Here is an 18710-nt window from a genome sequence, read left to right as displayed (position 1 = left end):
AATACACTACACCATTCTGACCAGAAGATGGCAATGAGAAATGAGGTTTTGCACCTCAGCCTTCATTTCTTGATCAGGCATCGTGCAGTGATCAGCTTCAGGCTTATCACAGTTTATATGTTAAAGCCTTTCAGACAGATGTTGTTATTTGAATAATTAAAAGCAAAGCAGCTTCACCTCTGCATAGATGAGCTATGTCTGAGGACATCCAGCAGTAGGGAATGGAGGTGGCAGTTTAAAAACACATTTTCTATGATTGCTTTATCATAGCTTGTTTCCATGGACTGAAAAGAGGGTTGAAAAGCCCAGAAATGTTCAGCAGATGAGGTCTAAGCATCTCAGGAAGACCTGACAGGCAAAGCTTCACTTGAGCACTGGAATCTCAGTGCACCTATCCACTCAGGGCTTCAGCTGACTACTTTCCCAGGTATTTACTGGGAATTTGTAACAGGGCAGGGAGATTTGTTGGAAATTTTTTAGTTCTTAAGCTCCTCATGTTCAGTAGAATGTAGCATTTTAAAGAGAAGGTTCATTGTCAGAGGTTTCCCAGTGCAACTGGAAAGAAAGGAGTTGCAGGCATGGGAGGCCCAGGATCATCAGGGTTTTGTTCCCTGTGTGGCTCTGCACCCAGCATGGCAGCTCTGACCCCATCATTAGGTGCTCCCCTCAGACCACTTTGTGCTGCATTTTCACTTTTACAGTTCTTTCCTACTTCCCCCTCAAGCAGGAAGCAAAGATAATACAAAGTGTTTGAAATCTTTGCAAAGCCTCCTTTGCTGACACCCAGAAACTAGGGTAGTGGGCAGGGGTAGATAGCCTGGATACTAAAGAGATCAGACAGAAGAGGGAGGAGGTCAGAGCCAGGCTGAGAGGTTGCCTTACTGCCTAACCCATGTTAACATCTCTTGAGACGCAGACCTCACGCCACCAACTCACAGTCCTGCTGAGACTCTTCTTTCCTTCTTCTCTACCTATGCAACTTGACTGTAGATCTTAGACCTGCTATCCTGCATCCCCTCCCAGGGAGAGGACAGCATTTGAGGCTCTCCCCACAGGGTAAGGGGGCAAGCCTGCTGTGCATGTCGTGCGTAGTGATGGCGATTTGTGTGCCAGTGATTTGTGCTGGCTTCCTTGTTTGTACTCATTTCAGCTGCTACAATGAAGAGTCTCTAGTATACTCTGCTGTTCTTCAACAGCTCAACCAGACCTAGTGTCAACAAGGAAGCAGCTAATTAAAAGGCTGGTAGCAGAACTGAGCAGATCCAAGATTACACAACTGACACACGTGCTTCCACAAGTGCCCACTCCTTGGTTTTGCATTAACCTGGCACTGCCTTCCACCTTCTCTATGGGTAGATGGTAACAACTCATCATTTTGTGGGGCTGCATGCATGGAATTATGTAGGTGCATCATGTTCTCTACTTGCTCTTGTCATTAGCCAGAGCTGTGGATCAGCTTTCTTTAGGGACAGAGAGGCTATGTTCCCAACAGGAAAACTTGTTAAATAGTCTAAGTTGGTCAGTTTCTTTCGTGGGACTTATTCTGACATCCCAATTCATGCTCAGGTGGATTTGTCTGCAATGGCATATGGCAGGATGTGTCAGGAATGAGTCCATTCTCCTCTGTCACTCCAGGTTGAATCCTGATATTTGTATTTTTTTTTTAGTTGTTCTATCAGTCATTGATTGCTCAATGTGTGATAGGATTGCAGGACTAGAACTGTGGAGCTAACACACACTTATCAACTGTGGTGAGGGCTCATTCAGCAGTTGGGTTGGATGCAGGAATGAATCTGAGCAGTTGGGTTGGATGCAGGAATGAATCTGAGCAGTTGGGTTGGATGCAGGACAGAATCTGAGATGTGCTCTCTGTCCTCAGACCCCACAGGACTCTGGTGGGAGTGGACATAACAGTTGGATAAGAATGGAAAATCAGAGGTTTGTGTGTTTTAACATGCATGTGTGTGTGTCTGTGTTCAGGACCCCTTGTCTTCTGCATAGACAGGGATTGTCTCTGTCCTTTGGCCTTGCTGGCACATTTCAGCTGCTGGTTGTGTGCCAGGGAGCTCTTACTTTCCAAGTGTGTTCAAGGCTACAGTCAGGAGGCAAATCTGATAATGGAATTTCTTCACTAAAGAGAAATGAGCAGCATCAGAAACAAATGCAAAATCAGTTCTGCCTTCTTATCCTCTCTTTTTTTCCCCCACTGTTTTTATCTGGTTTCATTTAGTTTTTTGCTTCTTCACTGCTTGTATACCTCATGCCAGCCTTTCACATGCAAAAGGTGTTTTGGCAGTAGGCATGGAGACTCTGATCTGATATTAGTTTCAGTCCATTAGGGCACTTGGAGAGATTGCTGGACTGCTCAAAGTCAAGTCTGTAAAAGGGAGCCTCTGGGGATTCAGTTGTGCAAGACAGAGACAAAGCACTCATTGCTGTCTACAACTACCTGAAGGGACATTGTAGCCAGGTGGGGTTGGTCTCTTCTGCCAGGCAAGCAGCAACAGAAGAAGGGGACACAGTCTCAAGTTGTGCCAGGGGAAGTCTAGGCTGGATGTTAGGAGGAAGTTGTTGGCAGAGAGAGTGATTGGCATTGGAATGGGCTGCCCAGGGAGGTGGTGGAGGCACCGTCCCTGGAGGTGTTCAAGCAAAGCCTGGATGAGGCACTTAGTGCCATGGTCTGGTTGATTGGCTAGGGCTGGGGGATAGGTTGGCCTGGCTGATCTTGGAGGTCTCTTCCAACCTGGTTGATTCTATGATTCTATAGGTGGATGCTCTCTTGTTATCTTTTTGACAGAAGAGAGGTGTCAAGCAACCAATCTTTTACACCACAGCAAGTAACAAATCAAAGCTCTGATATTTGAAGGAATAAGTAGTCCAAAATTCATGAAGGAAGAACAGGAGTTATGCCAGCCATGCTGGTAATTCATCATCTTGTCCCTCAGCTTAGCCAGTCCCAGGTATTCATGTTGTTCCTTCCCTCCCTCTATTTGTTAGCAAGCACTACTTGCACAGAAACAAGAATAGAGAATGAACACAACGATGACAAATGGTTGATTTAGCCCTCTCTGAGAAGACTGTGATAACCTGGGTCTGGTCTTTGTGTGTTGCCTCTGCCTCGCAGCATGAGTTCACTGGGGTGGCCCTGGGCTGGCAAACCTCCAAAGTGGCGTGTGTCTGACATTGTTCAGTGGGAACTCTCTCTGCAGACCCGGGCACGCTCCTCTCCTTGGCATCAGAGGAAGGGAAACAAAAGGCCTCGGTCCCAGCTTTGTTGGCTTTATCAGCACACATTATGGTTGCCTCAGTACACATTATGGTTGCCTCTTGTATCTTCAAAGAGCTGTTGCAGCTCCATTTGCCAGTGGTAGACAACTGGCTTGCTTGGAGTTGATGAGGAGTGCTGCCCTGCTGCAGTGTTATGAGCTCAGGGGAACCTCTGAACATCAGTAAATCACTAATCATTTTCACTCTACACAACAACCCCAAGCAGCGCTATAGGCTGGGGACTGAGTGGCTGGAGAGAAGCCAGGAGGAAAGGGACCTGGGGGTGCTGGTGGATAGTAGCTGAAGATGAGCCAGCAGTGTGCCCAGCTGGCCAAGAGAGCCAATGGCATCCTGGCCTGCATCAGGAACAGTGTGGCCAGCAGGACAAGGGAGGTTATTCTGCCCCTGTACTCAGCACTGCTCAGGCCACACCTTGAGTGCTGTGTCCAGTTCTGGGCTACTCAGTTCAAGAGAGATGTTGAGGTGCTGGAAGGTGTCCAGAGAAGGGCAACAAAGCTGGTGAGGGGCCTGGAACACAAACCCTATGAGGAGAGGCTGAGGGAGCTGGGGGTGTTTAGCCTGGAGAAGAGGAGGCTCAAGGCAGAGCTCATTGCTGCCTACAACTACCTGAAGGGAGGCTGTAGCCAGGTGGGGTTGGGCTCTTCTGCCAGGCAACCAGCAACAGAACAAGGGGATGCAGCCTCAAATTGTGCCAGGGCAGGTCTAGGCTGGATGTTAGGAGGAAGTTGTTGGCAGAGAGAGTGATTGGCATTGGAATGGGCTGCCCAGGGAGGTGGTGGAGTCGCTGTCCCTGGAGGTGTTTAAACAAAGCCTGGATGAGGCACTTAGTGCCATGGTCTGGTTGACTGGATAGGGCTGGGTGCTAGGTTGGACTGGCTGATCTTGGAGGTCTCTTCCAGCCTGGCTGATTCTATGATTCTACTTGGAATTTCTCCTCTGAAATGCATCAGTGTGAGATCCTGATGGACTTAGCCTACTTTGCAGAAGGCAAGCATTAGGTGTAACACCCTAAGAGGACTTCTGCTCCACAGCAAAGGCCCAGCATACAGCCTGGGCCAAATGACATCCCACATTGTTGTAAATACTGCTGCAATATAGAGTCTTTATATAAGCTTTTTACATAGGGATAACCACTGACCAGAAGAGAGCAAAAACCTGCCCTTGGACTCTGAACCATGACAGAGTCACATCTATGCTTAGCTAATGGCCTGTTAGTGCAAGAGGACAAGCTGCCAATTCCATAGACTTCTTCCAGTGTTGGACCTATTGGTTGAGTGACCAGCCAGGAATTATTAAGTGGAATCTAAGCAACTGGTGCCTCTGATCTGTGTTAATGGGGGATAGCAAGAGACAATTATTCTACTCACATTAAACATTAAAGAATCCCATTAAAATACCCTAGGAAAGGAATGAATTGAGTCTTTTTGATCTGTGGATGTTTCTGCTAGAAGATTTGGCCCTGGCACATGCCTGCCTTGGTGCATCCAGTTATATTTTAGACAATAGGGGTTGAATTATTCTCTTGAAAGACAGTGAGCATACAGCTGGGGTTAATAGAGCAACCACCACAAATGGCTGCTCTTTAAGATGTCTAAAGGAAGGTAGTGGCCAGCTGCAATTCCTGGGTTCTGCTCCCAGATGCACTTGGGCAGAAGGAAGGGTGAGGTTATAAGGAAAATCCCATAACCATATCTGACAGGGGAGAAGGGAAAGTGATGCATCATGCTTTAGCTACTGACCCCTAGTCCAAGGCAGGCAAGTGCTGTATCATTTTCACTTGTAGGCAGGTAGAACATGAGGAGATGGTTGATCAAGTGTGGGTTTAGAGGTAGAAAGAAACCTACAGATGTTGTCTGGTCCAACTTCCATCTCAAAGTAGAGGTAACTTCAGAGTTGGATCTGGGTTCTCAGGGACCTGTCCAGACACTTTTTGGTTATCTCCAAGGATGGACATCACCTACCCAAGTCCCTGATGCAGCACTGGTTTATTTTGAGCAGTGTTGTCCTTGTACTGAAGTATTATGTATCCTTAAATTGCTTAACATAAAAATAGTGGAAAGACAAAGGCAAACGGAAATATGTCTGAGGATTTCCTAAAAGGGGTAGAAAACCACTCAGGAGAGGAAAGAAGATTAAGTGAATGATTTGCTCAGGACCTAAGTTTTTACTTCAGGGCGAATAAGAACTGAAGGGAAAAATGTTCTCTTACAGCTAAATTAAAAAGACCTTAAGAAAGCAAAAGTAAAATAATCACCAAATGCTTTAGCATCATTCATTGTCCTTCTTCCATGAGAAGCATAGAATCTACCAGGTTGGAAGAGACCTCCAAGATCATCCAGGCCAACCTAGCACCCAGCCCTAGCCAGTCAACCAGACCATGGCACTAAATGCCTCATCCAGGTTTTGCTTGAACACCTCCAGGGACGGTGCCTCCACCACCTCCCTGGGCAGCCCATTCCAATGCCTATCACTCTCTGCCAACAACTTCCTCCTAACATCCAGCCTAGACCTGCCCTGGCATAACTTGGGACTGTGTCCCCTTGTTCTGTTGCTGCTTGCCTGGCAGAAGAGATCAACCCCCACCTGGCTACATCCTCCCTTCAGGTAGTTGTAGACAGCAATGAGGTCTGCCCTGAGCCTCCTCTTCTGCAGGCTGCACACCCACAGCTCCCTCAGCCTCTCCTCATAGGGTTTGTGTTCCAGGCCCCTCACCAGCTTTGTCACCCTTCTCTGGACACCTTCCAGCACCTCAACATCTCTCTTGAATTGAGGAGCCCCAAACTGGACACAACACTCAAGATGTGGCCTGCCTTACCTCCTTGTCTCTTGGTTTCCCGTTGCCTTAGAGGCAGAGAGGAAAGGTCTTGGTTAAGTACTGAAATTCCCTTCTCCACTTTGGGGCCTGTCAGGGAAGGTAATGTGCTTCCAGCTGCCTTGGACAAGGATGGTTTGCTGAACCTTTGGGCTAGTGGCCAGCACATTGGCTTTGTTTGTTTCAGCCTGTGTTGGGATGCACAGAGTGTGCCAGCCGTGGATTTCATTAATTCCACCATCAGTAGGTCTGAATTCATTGCCACTAATACAATGCCTTTTTCTATGTGCTGTGCCAGGGGTAGTTGGGCTTTTTCTTTTCTTTTTCTTTTTTTTTTTGACACCATGTGTGACCTCCTGTTACTTCTCAACAAAAGTTGGCAGGCACAGCAGAGCTGGCAGAGCCAAGCAGTGCAGTGCGTCACAAACTGCTCAGTGCATCCGTGCTGAAATGAACAGCAGACTCCTGAGTGGGCTGCACATCGAATCCACAGGAAAGAAATGAGTACAAATATTGCTCCCCTTTACTTAGGCTTTGACTGCTGCTTCTGGTCACATGTGTGGTGGCTTGGACTCAGGCAACAGTCAGAGCAAGACACCTTGAGTACTGTGTCCAGTTCTGGGCCCCTCAAATCAAGAAAGATGTTGAGGTGTTGGAGCATGTCCAGAGAAGGGCAACAAAGCTGGTGAGGGGCCTGGAACACAAATCCTATGAGGAGAGGCTGAGGCAGCTGGGGGTGTTTAGCCTGGAGAAGAGGAGGCTCAGGGGTGATCTTATTACTGTCTACAACTACCTGAAGGGGCATTGTAGCCAGGTGGGGGTGGCCTCTTCTCCCAGGCAACCAGCAATAGAACAAGGGGACACAGTCTCAAGTTGTGCCAGGGTAGGTATAGGCTGGATGTTAGGAAGAAGTTCTTCACAGAGAGAGTGATTGGCATTAGAATGGGCTGCCCAGGGAGGTGGTGGAGGCACCGTGCCTGGGGGTCTTCAAGAAAAGCCTGGATGAGGCACTTAGTGTCATGGTCTGGTTGACTGGATAGGGCTGGGGGATAGGTTGGACTGGATGATCTTGGAGGTCTCTTCCAACCTGGTTGATTCTATGATTCTCCTCCACTTTTTGCCTTTTTTACAGGAGGCTTTACCCTGATTAATGTGATTGTAGGAGATGTTGGTCATTTCCACCACACTTTTCGTGCCCTCCTTTGGTTTTTTTTGGGATTCCATGCCCCATTCTTGTTGCTGTGGAAGAGAGCAGAGTGAAGTGCCATGGTTAGCCATAGGCAGGCAGAGCATTTCTAGTGACAGAAGCAGTTGTGAAGATTTTAACTGCTCAGATGTAGGGCAGAGGAGTGTGTAATGCATGACTGGCAGGGATACTGGGTTTGCTTCTTCGTTAATAAGTTACCTGCATCACAGGCTAAGGAGCAGCTGTACCATCCTAGGATCTCCTCCAGCCATCCCAAAATCAATCCCAGCCTTCCTGTCTGTCTCTCCACTCTGCTCCAGCCACACAAGAGGGCTGAGTCACCACTGTCAGCTCAGAGCTCTTGTTACTGTGAATCACTCAGCCCCAAAGGTCTTCAGCTCAGGACGGTTGATGGTGTTCAGCCCTGTGGCTTGAACCCATAGAGTGGCTACACACAAGCACATTTAGGCTCCTGTCTTCTGACAGAGTTTTATTTAGCAGCTGCAGTTAAGGTACAATTAATTTGACCTCTCACAGGAAGACCATGGTTGGAGGAAAGTGCTCATGGAGCAGATTCATGCACTCTGTCAGAGCCATGCATTCATTTTGTGTGCTCAGTACAGTGCACTGGGCTTGAGAGTCTGGAGACATGATGCCCTGCCAACAATGCCTTTCAAAAGGGCAAGGCAGAAAGAAATAACTTCAATGCAACTATCCTGCAAGCATGGTTATGCAGAGAATTGTCATTTCTTTGGCACCAAGGAGAGCATTTTAAGCTGATGAGAAAATGCAATAGGCTGATTTACTTGGATGCTTCAGTGTCTCTTTGACTTTAGCCAGGAGAGGCCACAAGAGGGGCAGAGAAACCCAAAATACGATGCTGCACAAAGCTTGTTTGTATGCTCTGGGGCTTGCAGCCACTTGCTAAACTTGTACCTGCACGTGGTCCAAATGGAGAAGGAGGGAAGGCAAAGAGAAATTTCTGTCTAATGAACACTTGCAGAGGCAGATTAACTTCCACTGCCAGCAGTCCCAGGCTGAGCCCGCACCTCCTGGAAAAGTGTGGGGGGAAAGGCTATGCCTGCCTTTTCTGCACTCATGCTCTGTTGGAGATCTGAGCTGCCCAGGAGGTCCTCTGGCTGCAGCCACCTCTTCCTCCTCATGGGAGCAGACCTGCGGAGCTAGGGTCCACCAGGTGGCACTGGCGAGAAGTAGCCTGCAAGCAGGGAGGATAAACCCCACGCCATAAAATGCTGGAGAGAAACTCATTTCTCCCTCTCTCTGCCTCGCTCTCTTTCTCTCTCTTTTTTTCCAGTTTTAATTGTGAGCAAGCCTTGTTTTCCTCTCTGCTAAAGTTCATACTCCTAGAGCAAAGCAAAGGATAAAGAGACCTCGGGTGAGGTGCCTGGGCAATGCCATGTTGCCATAGGATTGCACACCATACCTCTCCTACTCTGTTTTCTAAAGTTGAACACAAGCCCTACGAGGAGAGGCTGAGGGAGCTGGGATTGGTTAGCCTGGAGAAGAGGAGGCTCAGGGGAGACCTTATTGCTGTCTACAACTACCTGAGGGGTGGCTGTGGCCAGGAGGAGGTTGCTCTCTTCTCTCAGGTGGCCAGCACCAGAACGAGAGGACACAGCCTCAAGCTGTGCCAGGGGAGATTTAGGCTGGAGGTGAGGAGAAAGTTCTTCCCTGAGAGAGTCATTGGACACTGGAATGGGCTGCCCGGGGAGGTGGTGGAGTCGCCGTCCCTGGAGCTGTTCAAGGCAGGATTGGATGTGGCACTTGGTACCATGGTCTGGCCTTGAGCTCTGTGGTAAAGGGTTGGACTTGATGATCTGTGAGGTCTCTTCCAACCTTGGTGATACTGTGAGACTGTGATCAGCTCCTTGGTGTCCCTTTAAAAACTGGAGCACAGCTCTGTAAGCTGCTGGGGTAACATTAAACTCTCTGGCTGAAGTCTTTTGATGAGAGAGAACAGCACAGACAGAAAAAAGGATGTGAGAATAAAGAAAGGGGGAGAAATGTGACCCATTGTCCTGGCCCCAGGGCTGGCACCATGACTCAAACTGCAGAGAATTTAAGGGAATGAGGTGCAATTAACCTCATGTTCCTGTTGTGATGAGGACCACATCATTTCATCCCTGGACTAGTAGCACATGGAATGGTTGCTCCTATGGCAGCTCCCAGACCTTTGCCACAGCAAGAAACCTGGATCCCTGTGCTTCATTGTGATGCTGCCTCTAATTCTGTTTAGATCTATCTGATTGCCTGTTCCAGGAAATTCATGAAAACAGAATTTAGTGGCCACTCCTTTTCTTTGTTGCCTGTCATTAGTGTCCAGGGTCTTAAACTCAATAGCATCAGGTGTTCAAGAAAATACTGGATGAGGCACTTAGTGCCATGGTCTGGTTGACTGGATAGGGCTGGGTGATAGGTTGGACTGGGTGATCTTGGAGGTCTCTTCCAACCAGCTTGATTCTATGATCTGCTCTCCCAGCACTTTAGTGTGTTCTGGCCACATCTTCTGGAAAACTGGCCCAAGAATTAGTTGGGTTCTGGTAGCTTCTCCCTTCCTGCATAATATAGTAAAAATGTCTGGAAGTGCTCCTGGCTTCTGGAGTTGAGGTATACTCCTAATCTCCCTGTGAAGTCCGAATTAAACTAAGATTTGCTTCAGAGGAAACTTCAGATAATGTCTGCCTGAGCTCACAGTTCTCTGGGTGGAGCCCAGCAGTCTGAATAGCCTGTGATTTACTGCCACCAGTGGAATGAAACAGAATCACTTGCTCTGATTTATATCCTCTATTGTAGTTAAATATTTACACAGTATCAAGATCTTAGTAATTGAATGGCTAACAGATAGGTAGTAAATGTTTATATACTTCTGAAATGGCCACAGGGCCATTGAGGTAATGATATTTCATTCCAGTGAAAGCTCTTAAAACCCTTTCAGCTCCATTTTATTCTCAAGGGCAGGACTAACTCATGCTGATTCCAGTGGGTTAGTTCAGTTTTTTTGCAGAGTGTAGAAATGACCCATTTATTTCAGCAAAATACTTCTGTTGAAATGAAGCAATTGTTGTGGAGGAACATGGCACCTTACAGCAGTACTGCTGATTGCTTCAGGTAAGGCAAGGAAAACACCAAATACCAGGTTCGTATCAATCTTTGAAGGAAAACTCAAGCTGGCAGCTTTAAACAATGTGCACCAGTGTTAAATCAGGACTTCTCCATTCACTTGCAGAAAGGTATCATTAAATATTTCCTCACCCATGGGTAATTAAAATTATTAGCCTTGTTTCTTGAAGCAGGGAGGGATCCTGCCATTCTTATTTGGTCTGTTTCATTCCACATAACAGGCAAAGTAACTGGAATTCAATGTGGCTGCAAGAGTTATCACTGCTGAATGAATATTGCTGAGCTGGATTCTTGTTTTACAGTACCATTAACTGGTCTGAACTGGGTTACAGAGTTGTCAGGCCAGGATTCTGTCTAGACCTGATCAGCAGTGTGAAACAGGAGTTATGCACATCTTGGAGCAGTGTGGTTTTAGAACTAAAAGAGATGTCAACTTTTCTGGACACCTGGATCTGCCTAGAAGCTGTCTAGCTGCATCTGTTTTCCTTTTATTTTTGCCATTTTGGGAAGCTGACAATTTGTGCCAATGGCTTGCAAACAGGGCTAGATGGACAAAGGACAGGAGAGCAGCAGCAGCAAGGTAGTTCTTACTGGTTTGTGTCTGTTCATAGAATCATAGAATCAACCAGGTTGGAAGAGACCTCCAAGATCATCCAGTCCAACCTAGCATCCAGCCCTAACCAGTCAACCAGACCATGGCACCAAGTGCCCCATCCAGTCTTGTCTTGAACACCTCTAGGGATGGTGACTCCACCACCTCCCTGGGCAGCCCATTCCAATGCCAACCACTCTCTCTGCCAACGACTTCCTCCTAACATCCAGCCTAGACCTCCTCTGGCACAACTTGAGACTGTGTCCCCTTGTTCTGCTGCTGGTTGCCTGGCAGAAGAGACCAAGCCCCACCTGGCTACAATCTCCTTTCAGGTAGTTGTAGACAGCAATGAGCTCTGCCCTGAGCCTCCTCTTCTCCAGGCTAAACAATCCCAGCTCCCTCAGCCTATCCTCAGTTGATTACTAAAAGCCATTTTACCAACATCCTGCCGTGTAATTCCAGAGTGAATGTTGGGGGAAAGCAGAGAAACTCTTTCTTTATTTCAGGTCTTCCTTATAGTAGTGTAACATGGGAAAACCTTTTAGAAAAGAGGGAGGCTGCTTGGGAATCTCTAGTAATGAGGATTCTGTTCTCTGTGGAGTGCTTAAGATTTTGAATACAGTTTCCAGTACAGTGAAGCCTGTGGTGCTGTCTTGATAGTCTACACAATCTTGAAACAAGGAGTGATTAACATCTTAATTCTCTAGTAATAACTCTTTCTGTTACCAAGCTTGATACTCAGTAAAGCATGCAGTGCTTCAGAAGTCACAAATGATGCTGCTTCTTAAAGGTCTCACAGGTTTCCTGGTTTCTCTGTCCCAGTTGATAATCTCCTTCTTTGGGGGGAAAATACTGCACTTCCAGGAGAACACTTTCTCCCCACACTGTGATATGTAGCAGAAAACCTGGTCATGCATGCAGCCTCTGCAATGAGCTTGCCAGTTACTCAGATCCCTCCCAGCCTGGGCAGGGCAGCCCAGCACTGCTCGTACCTGTGAGCTGTCAGTTGTGCTTGCCGGGGATGCAGCCCTGTGCGCACACAGCATTCCTCCCCGTCCCTTAACTGCAGGCACGGCGCTGGGCAGGTACTACCTAGAGGTTAAAGCAAAGTCATTCTACCCCCAAAGACCCTGCCCGAGAGAGTCCTGCGAGCGCCGGCAGCCGCTGGTAACGGGACAGGGCTGTTCCGCCCACCTTAGCCGCTGCGGGTGGCGCAGCGCTGGGCTCCGCTGCTGCGGGCTGGCTCCAGTGAGCAGGACGCTTGCTTGCCCCCTCGGAGCCTCCCGCACCTGCGCACCGAGGGCAGGGTGCGGCGCGGCCGTTTCAGGACCCTGGCCAGGGCCCGGGGCCAGGCAGCGAGCGGGCCGGCAGCGCGGCTGCGGAACGATGCACCCTCGGCTGCGGAACGATGCACCCTCGGCTGCGGAACGATGCACCTGCGAGGGCTTGAGGCCTCTGCCAGGGAAGCGGGACTCGACGGCTGCATGTCTGGGTGCGCAACTGAGCAACACTTATCTAAAGGAACAATTTGGTCACTGGGATTTGCCCTGAATGAGCATTGCAACACTGAGCTCAGCTGGAGTATTATAAAGAAACAAAAAAAAACCCAGCCCCAGAGAGGTGTCATTCCTCACCTTGGTTCTACCCTGCTTGTTGTGGGTTAGTGCTAGGCACAGAATAGCTATGATTCTATTGTTCTTCGTGATGACTCAGGAAATAGCAGTTCAAATGATGCCACCAGGGAAAGCCAAATTACCCTCAGCTATTTGCTAAAATGCTTCTGAGATATTTCTGTTTCCTCTCCAATGTGCTCCTTCTCCTACTGTGATCAGCAGCACCACTAACGCAGAAACCTTTGCTCAAGCAGTTATCTAAGCCAGAACTTTAGGTTTTCACCTGCAGGTCAGGAGTACCCATCAGCTGCCAGGACAGCACCGTGGGGCCCTCTACCTAAACGAGCTTTAGACAAAAATCCCTGCCCCAGGATTCAACACCTTCATGCTGAGTAAAATGCAGGAATCTACAGGGAAAGATGATTCATTCAGGGAAATTATTCATTGAGCTATTCACTTACATCTCTAATTTATTTGAAATGAGACAAGGGCCCAGTTACTCCTTTTCAAAAAGCTGGCAAAGTTTAAAGCATCTGTTCATTCCTACTGAAGCCCTACTTGGAGGTTGTACCAAGGATCTGGCACTTCTATTCTGGCTCTCTGCAGGAGGCATTCTCACATGCAGTGATAGAAGAATGTGGAAAGGAGAAACGTCAAACAGGTGGAAAGCTTTTTTTGCTCCTTCTTTCTCTAAAGGGGTGGGGGGAAAAGAAAGGAAAAAAAAATTCCTGTTTGCTGACAAGAAAATGTAATTCTTATTGCTGCTGAGTTTGTAACAGTGGAATATGCAAGTAGCAGCATTCAATAAGGTTAGAAAACAGAGGCAGATGTTTCTGTACTGATGTGGCATCTGCAGCTGAGTTGGTGTAATCTTCTGGCCATGCTGTCTATTCCTGGCATGCTATTTACCCCCCAGGTCTCCAGTCATAGAATCATAGAACAAACCAGGTTGGAAGAGACCTCCAAGATCAGCCAGTCCAACCTAGCACTCAGCCCTATCCAGTCAACTAGACCATGGCACTAAGTGACTCCTCATCCAGTCTTCTCTTGAACACCTCCAGGGATGGTGACTCCACCACCTCACATTAAGATCAGGCATCTTCTAAGCTGCCACACACCCCAGTAAGAACTCCAGTGACAGGGGTATTTTCTTCAGTGCAACTTTATATAGTAGGACATGAGGAGATGAAGAGAGATGGAGTACCTTGAGAAAGAAAGTAATTGTTTGTAGGACAGGAGTTTGCTTCTGCTTTCACTGAAAAGTGCTACACAAACAGTGGTCTCATCTGAGTAGCCTCCATCAGCTGGCCATGTTTTTACTGACTATACAAAACTCCCAAATACTTGTCTTTATTCCATGGGCATTGTTTATTCTGTCTTGTTTTAAATCCAGTGCAATAATGCCTACAATCAATGCTTTCCAATTACCTATTGTGTAAGCCTGCCCCAGGGCTGACTTTAAAATAACTACTCAGAAAAACAACAGAGTTTGTTTATTTAAAAGTCTTTTGGGGAATCACTACTGCTCCTGATGGGGAATCCCAAATATTGCCAATTCTAAGGCACGTCAGAGTCTTTAAGAGTTTTTTTTTCCCTTATCCTTTAAAAATATAGGACTATTTCATTTTCTATAGGAAAACAAGCCACTGGAAGGAAATCCTCAATTCTGGCATTTACTGAAGTGTTTCTTTAATGTCACTGGGACCATTCTGTAAGCAAGAATAATCAAACCACTCTTTTTCCAATACTTAGGCATCAAAGTACTGTAAAACAGAAAACAAAGGTAAGGCAAAACATGACAGGTGAGCTTGCTTCATGTCAGTTGACTTCACATCATTAGTAGAGTTACTGAAAGTCAAGTTTCATGCAGTGCTTGAGCACCTTCTCTCCATAGAATTTTTAAGCATTGTCAAGGCAGTGATGGTCTCATCATCAGACTGCTACTGCCTGACAGAGACATGAGCTGGTGTTGAAGGTTGTGGTTCCCCATAGACATGTTCTAACCACTGAGCCTCCCCAAATGAGGAGAAACATTTCCCATAGGGAGCATGGAGTTATGGGAAGAGGAAGCAGTCCTAACTCTAGGCTGATGTTAATTGCTGATAAATCTCTGTGTGATCTCAGATATCAGGACAAAGAGGTCAAGAAGTTATTCCCTAGAAAGAAAATCTCCAGTTGCACAACTGCAGCTCTTGATGCTGCAAAAATGTCCCACTGGAGCCACAGTAATTGCTTGCAAAGCCAGGACTGGCTCTCTCCAACAAAGGCAGGTGAACATGGAATAAAATCCATCAAAAGATTTGTGGGATGCTGCAGGCAAAGGGCATGCAGCCTTTGCAGAAGAAGTGCTCCAAAAGGACATTACCCACAGATGAAAAAAAATTCTGCTATTAATACACTGGATGAAGGCCTTGGCTGGTGATGGCAGGGTCCCTACAGCACCTTCAATTCTAGTTCCTGTTCCAGGGCTCAAACATTATAAAATCATTTTATCTGACAGGTAAAAACACTTTTAAAACACAATGCAGTAAACACATTAGTCTCCTAATGACACCTTGAGAAAATCCCCTTGTGATTAAGTAGCCTCCAGGCAACAGAAGCAAATCCTGCTTATTCTGAGGCATCATCAAAGAATATGGCAGCACCATGCAGCAGCAGGGAGGTCAGCCCATTGCTGCCTTAGCCCAAGGCAATTTGTGTAGCCAAGAGAGATACAAATCATTTCAAACTGCTGATCCTCAGCCTCCAACGTATGCTTTGTCACCTGTAAGAGAGGTGCCATTTCCAAACTGTATTCCTAAAATGCTTTCTACTTTGGTGCATGTCAGAGTGATTATCAAAGCTAAAAGCACTCCAGCCTGGAAACTACCAGTTGATGATAGGGAAACCATGAAGCAAGTGAAAGAATGTTCCTTGACACAGGCACAAGCAAAGTGGATTCAATTTGTACATCTGGTCTGGGGCAGATAATTGTCTTGGTGCAATCTGGAGCCATACTTGTGAAAATCTGGGAGGGAATGAGGAGTGATACAGTAGCATTTGACAAAGCCCTAAGGGGCTCATTTTTGATGCCAGAACTCATATCAAATACAAGATGAAGTTTGTCTCCTATATCCCCTATGACTGACCCTCAAAGCAGGTGCTTTATTCAGCCTGCTTGGGCACCCAGGTGAACCTCCACCCTCCATCATCATCTCTGCGCACAAAGGCTTGTCCTTGGTGGAAGGTGTGCGTTCTCACGTTGCGGTGAGGACTCAGAGATGTGGTGAAGGCCACTTCTGTTTTATTGGGTGACAAACTCCCAGCCAAATAAGGCAACCCACAGGCTGGGAGGGAGGAAACACTTGGCACTGATGAGGAGACACATGGTGCTGAAGAAAACTGAGGAAGGAAGCAAGAGTCTTCACTGCATGCTTGAGTACCGCTGCTGGCTGGAGGCACACGGCTGCAGCTATAAGCTGCTGCCACTCTCTCACTATGGTCATAGTCTGTTGCTTCACCAGGGCTCAGGCTGTACCTGTCTTTTCCAAGGTCTGAGGTCAGGGCACTGTAGTTAGCTGAAGTTTCATCAATAGTGTTGACATCTTTTAATCCTAAAGTCTGCAAGACCCAGCTGTCTACAGCAGGGCTGGCTTGCTCTTCACAGGCAGTGAATTGATTAAAGAGGCTCCTTCTAGCTTTGGAAGCATGAGGGGTTTCTTGAGGAGCAAAGCAGTGGTCCTCTTTTAATCTCCTCTTGGTGGATTTGAAAATAGCACCATTCTTTTGCCCGTGGCAGGATAGCAGCTTCTATAAAAAAAAGGTGGAGAGAGAAGGTTGAAATCTGAATTTCTAGTTACCTGGAACCAAGGTGTTTCTGATCTCAGATTTTAGATGTGCAAGATGGTTGCTATGATCCTTAAACACTTTTTCTTCCATCCCGTGCTTAAACATATGGATATGATCAACTATCTTGTGTGTAAGAGTCTCTGCAACAACCTAGTGCTTGGAAGAGAAGAATCTGACAACGTCAACAAGGTCTGTGCTTTGATGGCATTCTCATTCAGGACGGTGTGAAAGGAGAGCTCCCACCTGGTTGCACAGCCCTTCTGTGTGCCGCTGCTGCCAGCAGCATTTATCAGGGGAGCACGACATGGTGAGGGCTGTAGCAGCCTTCACACTGAGCTTAACAGAATGTTTCATCCTACTTAAAGCGTTTCACTTTGTATTTCGGCTCCTAAAAAACCCACACGACTTTACGAGTTTGAGTTTTGGAGGAAATAGAAGACAAATATTCTCATTCAAATGGTTCAAACATCATTGGAAGGTGACACAATGAAACATGTATCAGAAAGCACTCAAAACATCCCAAAAAAGGGAAAAATTAATCCTTATCAAAAGGGACAGCTGACAAAATATTCAAGAAACGTATGTGCAGAGCTGAACTTGTCATTGAAGAAAAAAAAAATGTGTTAGCTGGAATCATTTTACCTTGCTTATAAACTTCACTTATTTATAGACTACACTGAAGTTATGCCATGAGCTATATTGTCTCCACAGTCAGAGCTGATAGGATGTCATTCCTGCAGGAATCTGTCACCTTAGATCCATGACCAGTAATTTGGCAGCTCTGTGAAGTTAAATAGATCTCATGTTGCAGGTTGTCTGCACTCTTAGACTTCCCATATATTTTAGTGACATGTACCTATTCACCTTTTTTCTCCCCCACACATCTGTACAACAGTTCTGAACACAATACCTTGGCTTTCTCTTCCAAGCACTTAATCAGGGCAGAATTCAGGTATTGTCGGAGGTTGCTATTTTCTTCATGTAACCTAGCAAGTTCCTCTTCCTTCTGAAGCAAGGTATCCTGAAGCTGTGGAATAGAGATTATTGATGAATAGGTGTTGACTCTGTAACTTAATAGCAACTGCCCTATGGTACAGGCTGCTTCAATTTGATGATCTGGGTGTTTGCTTTGTGAGCTCAACCAACCTCCTCCAGCCTCTTGTCTCTGTAAATCTAAGTGGCATGATTGTTCAGTTTTCACTTTTGACTTCCTTTATTCTTTAGTGAGACTTTAAGAAGATTACTCTGAAAAGAAACACTGAAACCATGGGGAAAATGACAGAAAAGAATCACAGGTAGCCCTGTTAACATCCAGAAACAGTCATGGGCATGACAGCAGCTGCTAGTAGGCATCCATTTGCACCCCTCTCACTCCCATTTATGGATGGCTTATGAGCAAAAGGAGGAGAGGCAGACTAAAAACTTAAGTACATCAAGTACAGAAGGAAGATGCAGCTGCCCTTCCTTGTGATACAGTAGTACTCAGTGATCTCTCCAGTCCTGGACCCTACTGTGCCAAAACATATTCAGAGCTGGGATAACGCCTGGTTGGTCCCACGATCTGAACAGGCTGGTGTTGATTTGCAGATGCCCAACACTTTTTTCATGGAAACTCTATATATTAACAAATATTTCTTTTTGCCTTCTGATCATAGGTCTGCAGAATCCTTTAGGAGGACAAAAGATCATCTGCCAAGGACCCCCAGGCATCTGGTGACCACAGGATGAAAAGCACAGATTAAAATGACTGAAGTAGAGCAAAAAGTACACTGGTGTCTAGATTCCAAGGGCCTTTGCATTAGGAAATTAATACCCATCAGCTGTGTCAAGATATGACTTCAAGTATTTGATCAGAGATATTTGTTCAGGTTCAGGGTTCCTTTATCTAGGACTGTTCAGAGTTTCTCCTGGCCCTTGATGGGATTTATAAAAAAAAGGAAAGAGGAGAGAAAATAAAGTAAAAAGGAAACTCTTGTACGTCAAAATGGTTGATCCTGATGGAATCATTTCTCACGAAGTTAACCCTGCTGGACTCAGGAGGATACACATGTGTGCACACGAGGACCTGCATCGTAAGAGCCTGAGGGATTCCTACGTCATGCCCATGGTCTGCTCTAGCACGGAGGCAGCTGGTGCAATACGCTCAAGAGAAGAGCTATCACTGTGGAACCCCATCTTCAGCACACAACGTGGGGGAGACAAATACTTCAAGCAAGGAACCAAGCCCACCCAAATACAGCAGCTTCACAC

At 46.7% G+C, this 18710-nt stretch overlaps 1 protein-coding gene across 1 annotated transcript; it reads right to left on the bottom strand.

The window, feature by feature from the left end:
* Window positions 1–15365: 15365 nt before the first annotated feature.
* Window positions 15366–18067, bottom strand: GMNC (geminin coiled-coil domain containing). The gene is made up of 3 exons (XM_064165430.1): window positions 18019–18067; window positions 17371–17633; window positions 15366–16421 (listed from the first exon to the last, which is right to left on the bottom strand). The coding sequence occupies exons 1-3, from the start codon at window positions 18065–18067 to the stop codon at window positions 15777–15779; spliced, it is 957 nt and encodes a 318-aa protein (XP_064021500.1). The 3' UTR covers window positions 15366–15776.
* Between the last annotated feature and the right edge of the window lie 643 nt (window positions 18068–18710).

This window comes from Pogoniulus pusillus, chromosome 26, assembly GCF_015220805.1.
Source record: "Pogoniulus pusillus isolate bPogPus1 chromosome 26, bPogPus1.pri, whole genome shotgun sequence".
NCBI classification, from domain to species: domain Eukaryota; kingdom Metazoa; phylum Chordata; class Aves; order Piciformes; family Lybiidae; genus Pogoniulus; species Pogoniulus pusillus.
Note: the sequence above shows the minus strand (reverse complement) of the source record. Positions and strands in the feature narration are given on the sequence as shown.

Bases quoted from the DNA above. Each gene is read 5' to 3' on its own strand.
- GMNC (XM_064165430.1), bottom strand. From the start codon at position 18,067: ATGAAAAAAGTGTTGGGCATCTGCAAATCAACACCAGCCTGTTCAGAT. The intron at 17,634-18,018 runs GTGGGACCAACC...CATGCCACTTAG, and splicing joins AACACCAGCCTGTTCAGATC to ATTTACAGAGACAAGAGGCT. The intron at 16,422-17,370 runs GTATTGTGTTCA...TTTTTTTTATAG, and splicing joins GCTTGGAAGAGAAAGCCAAG to AAGCTGCTATCCTGCCACGG.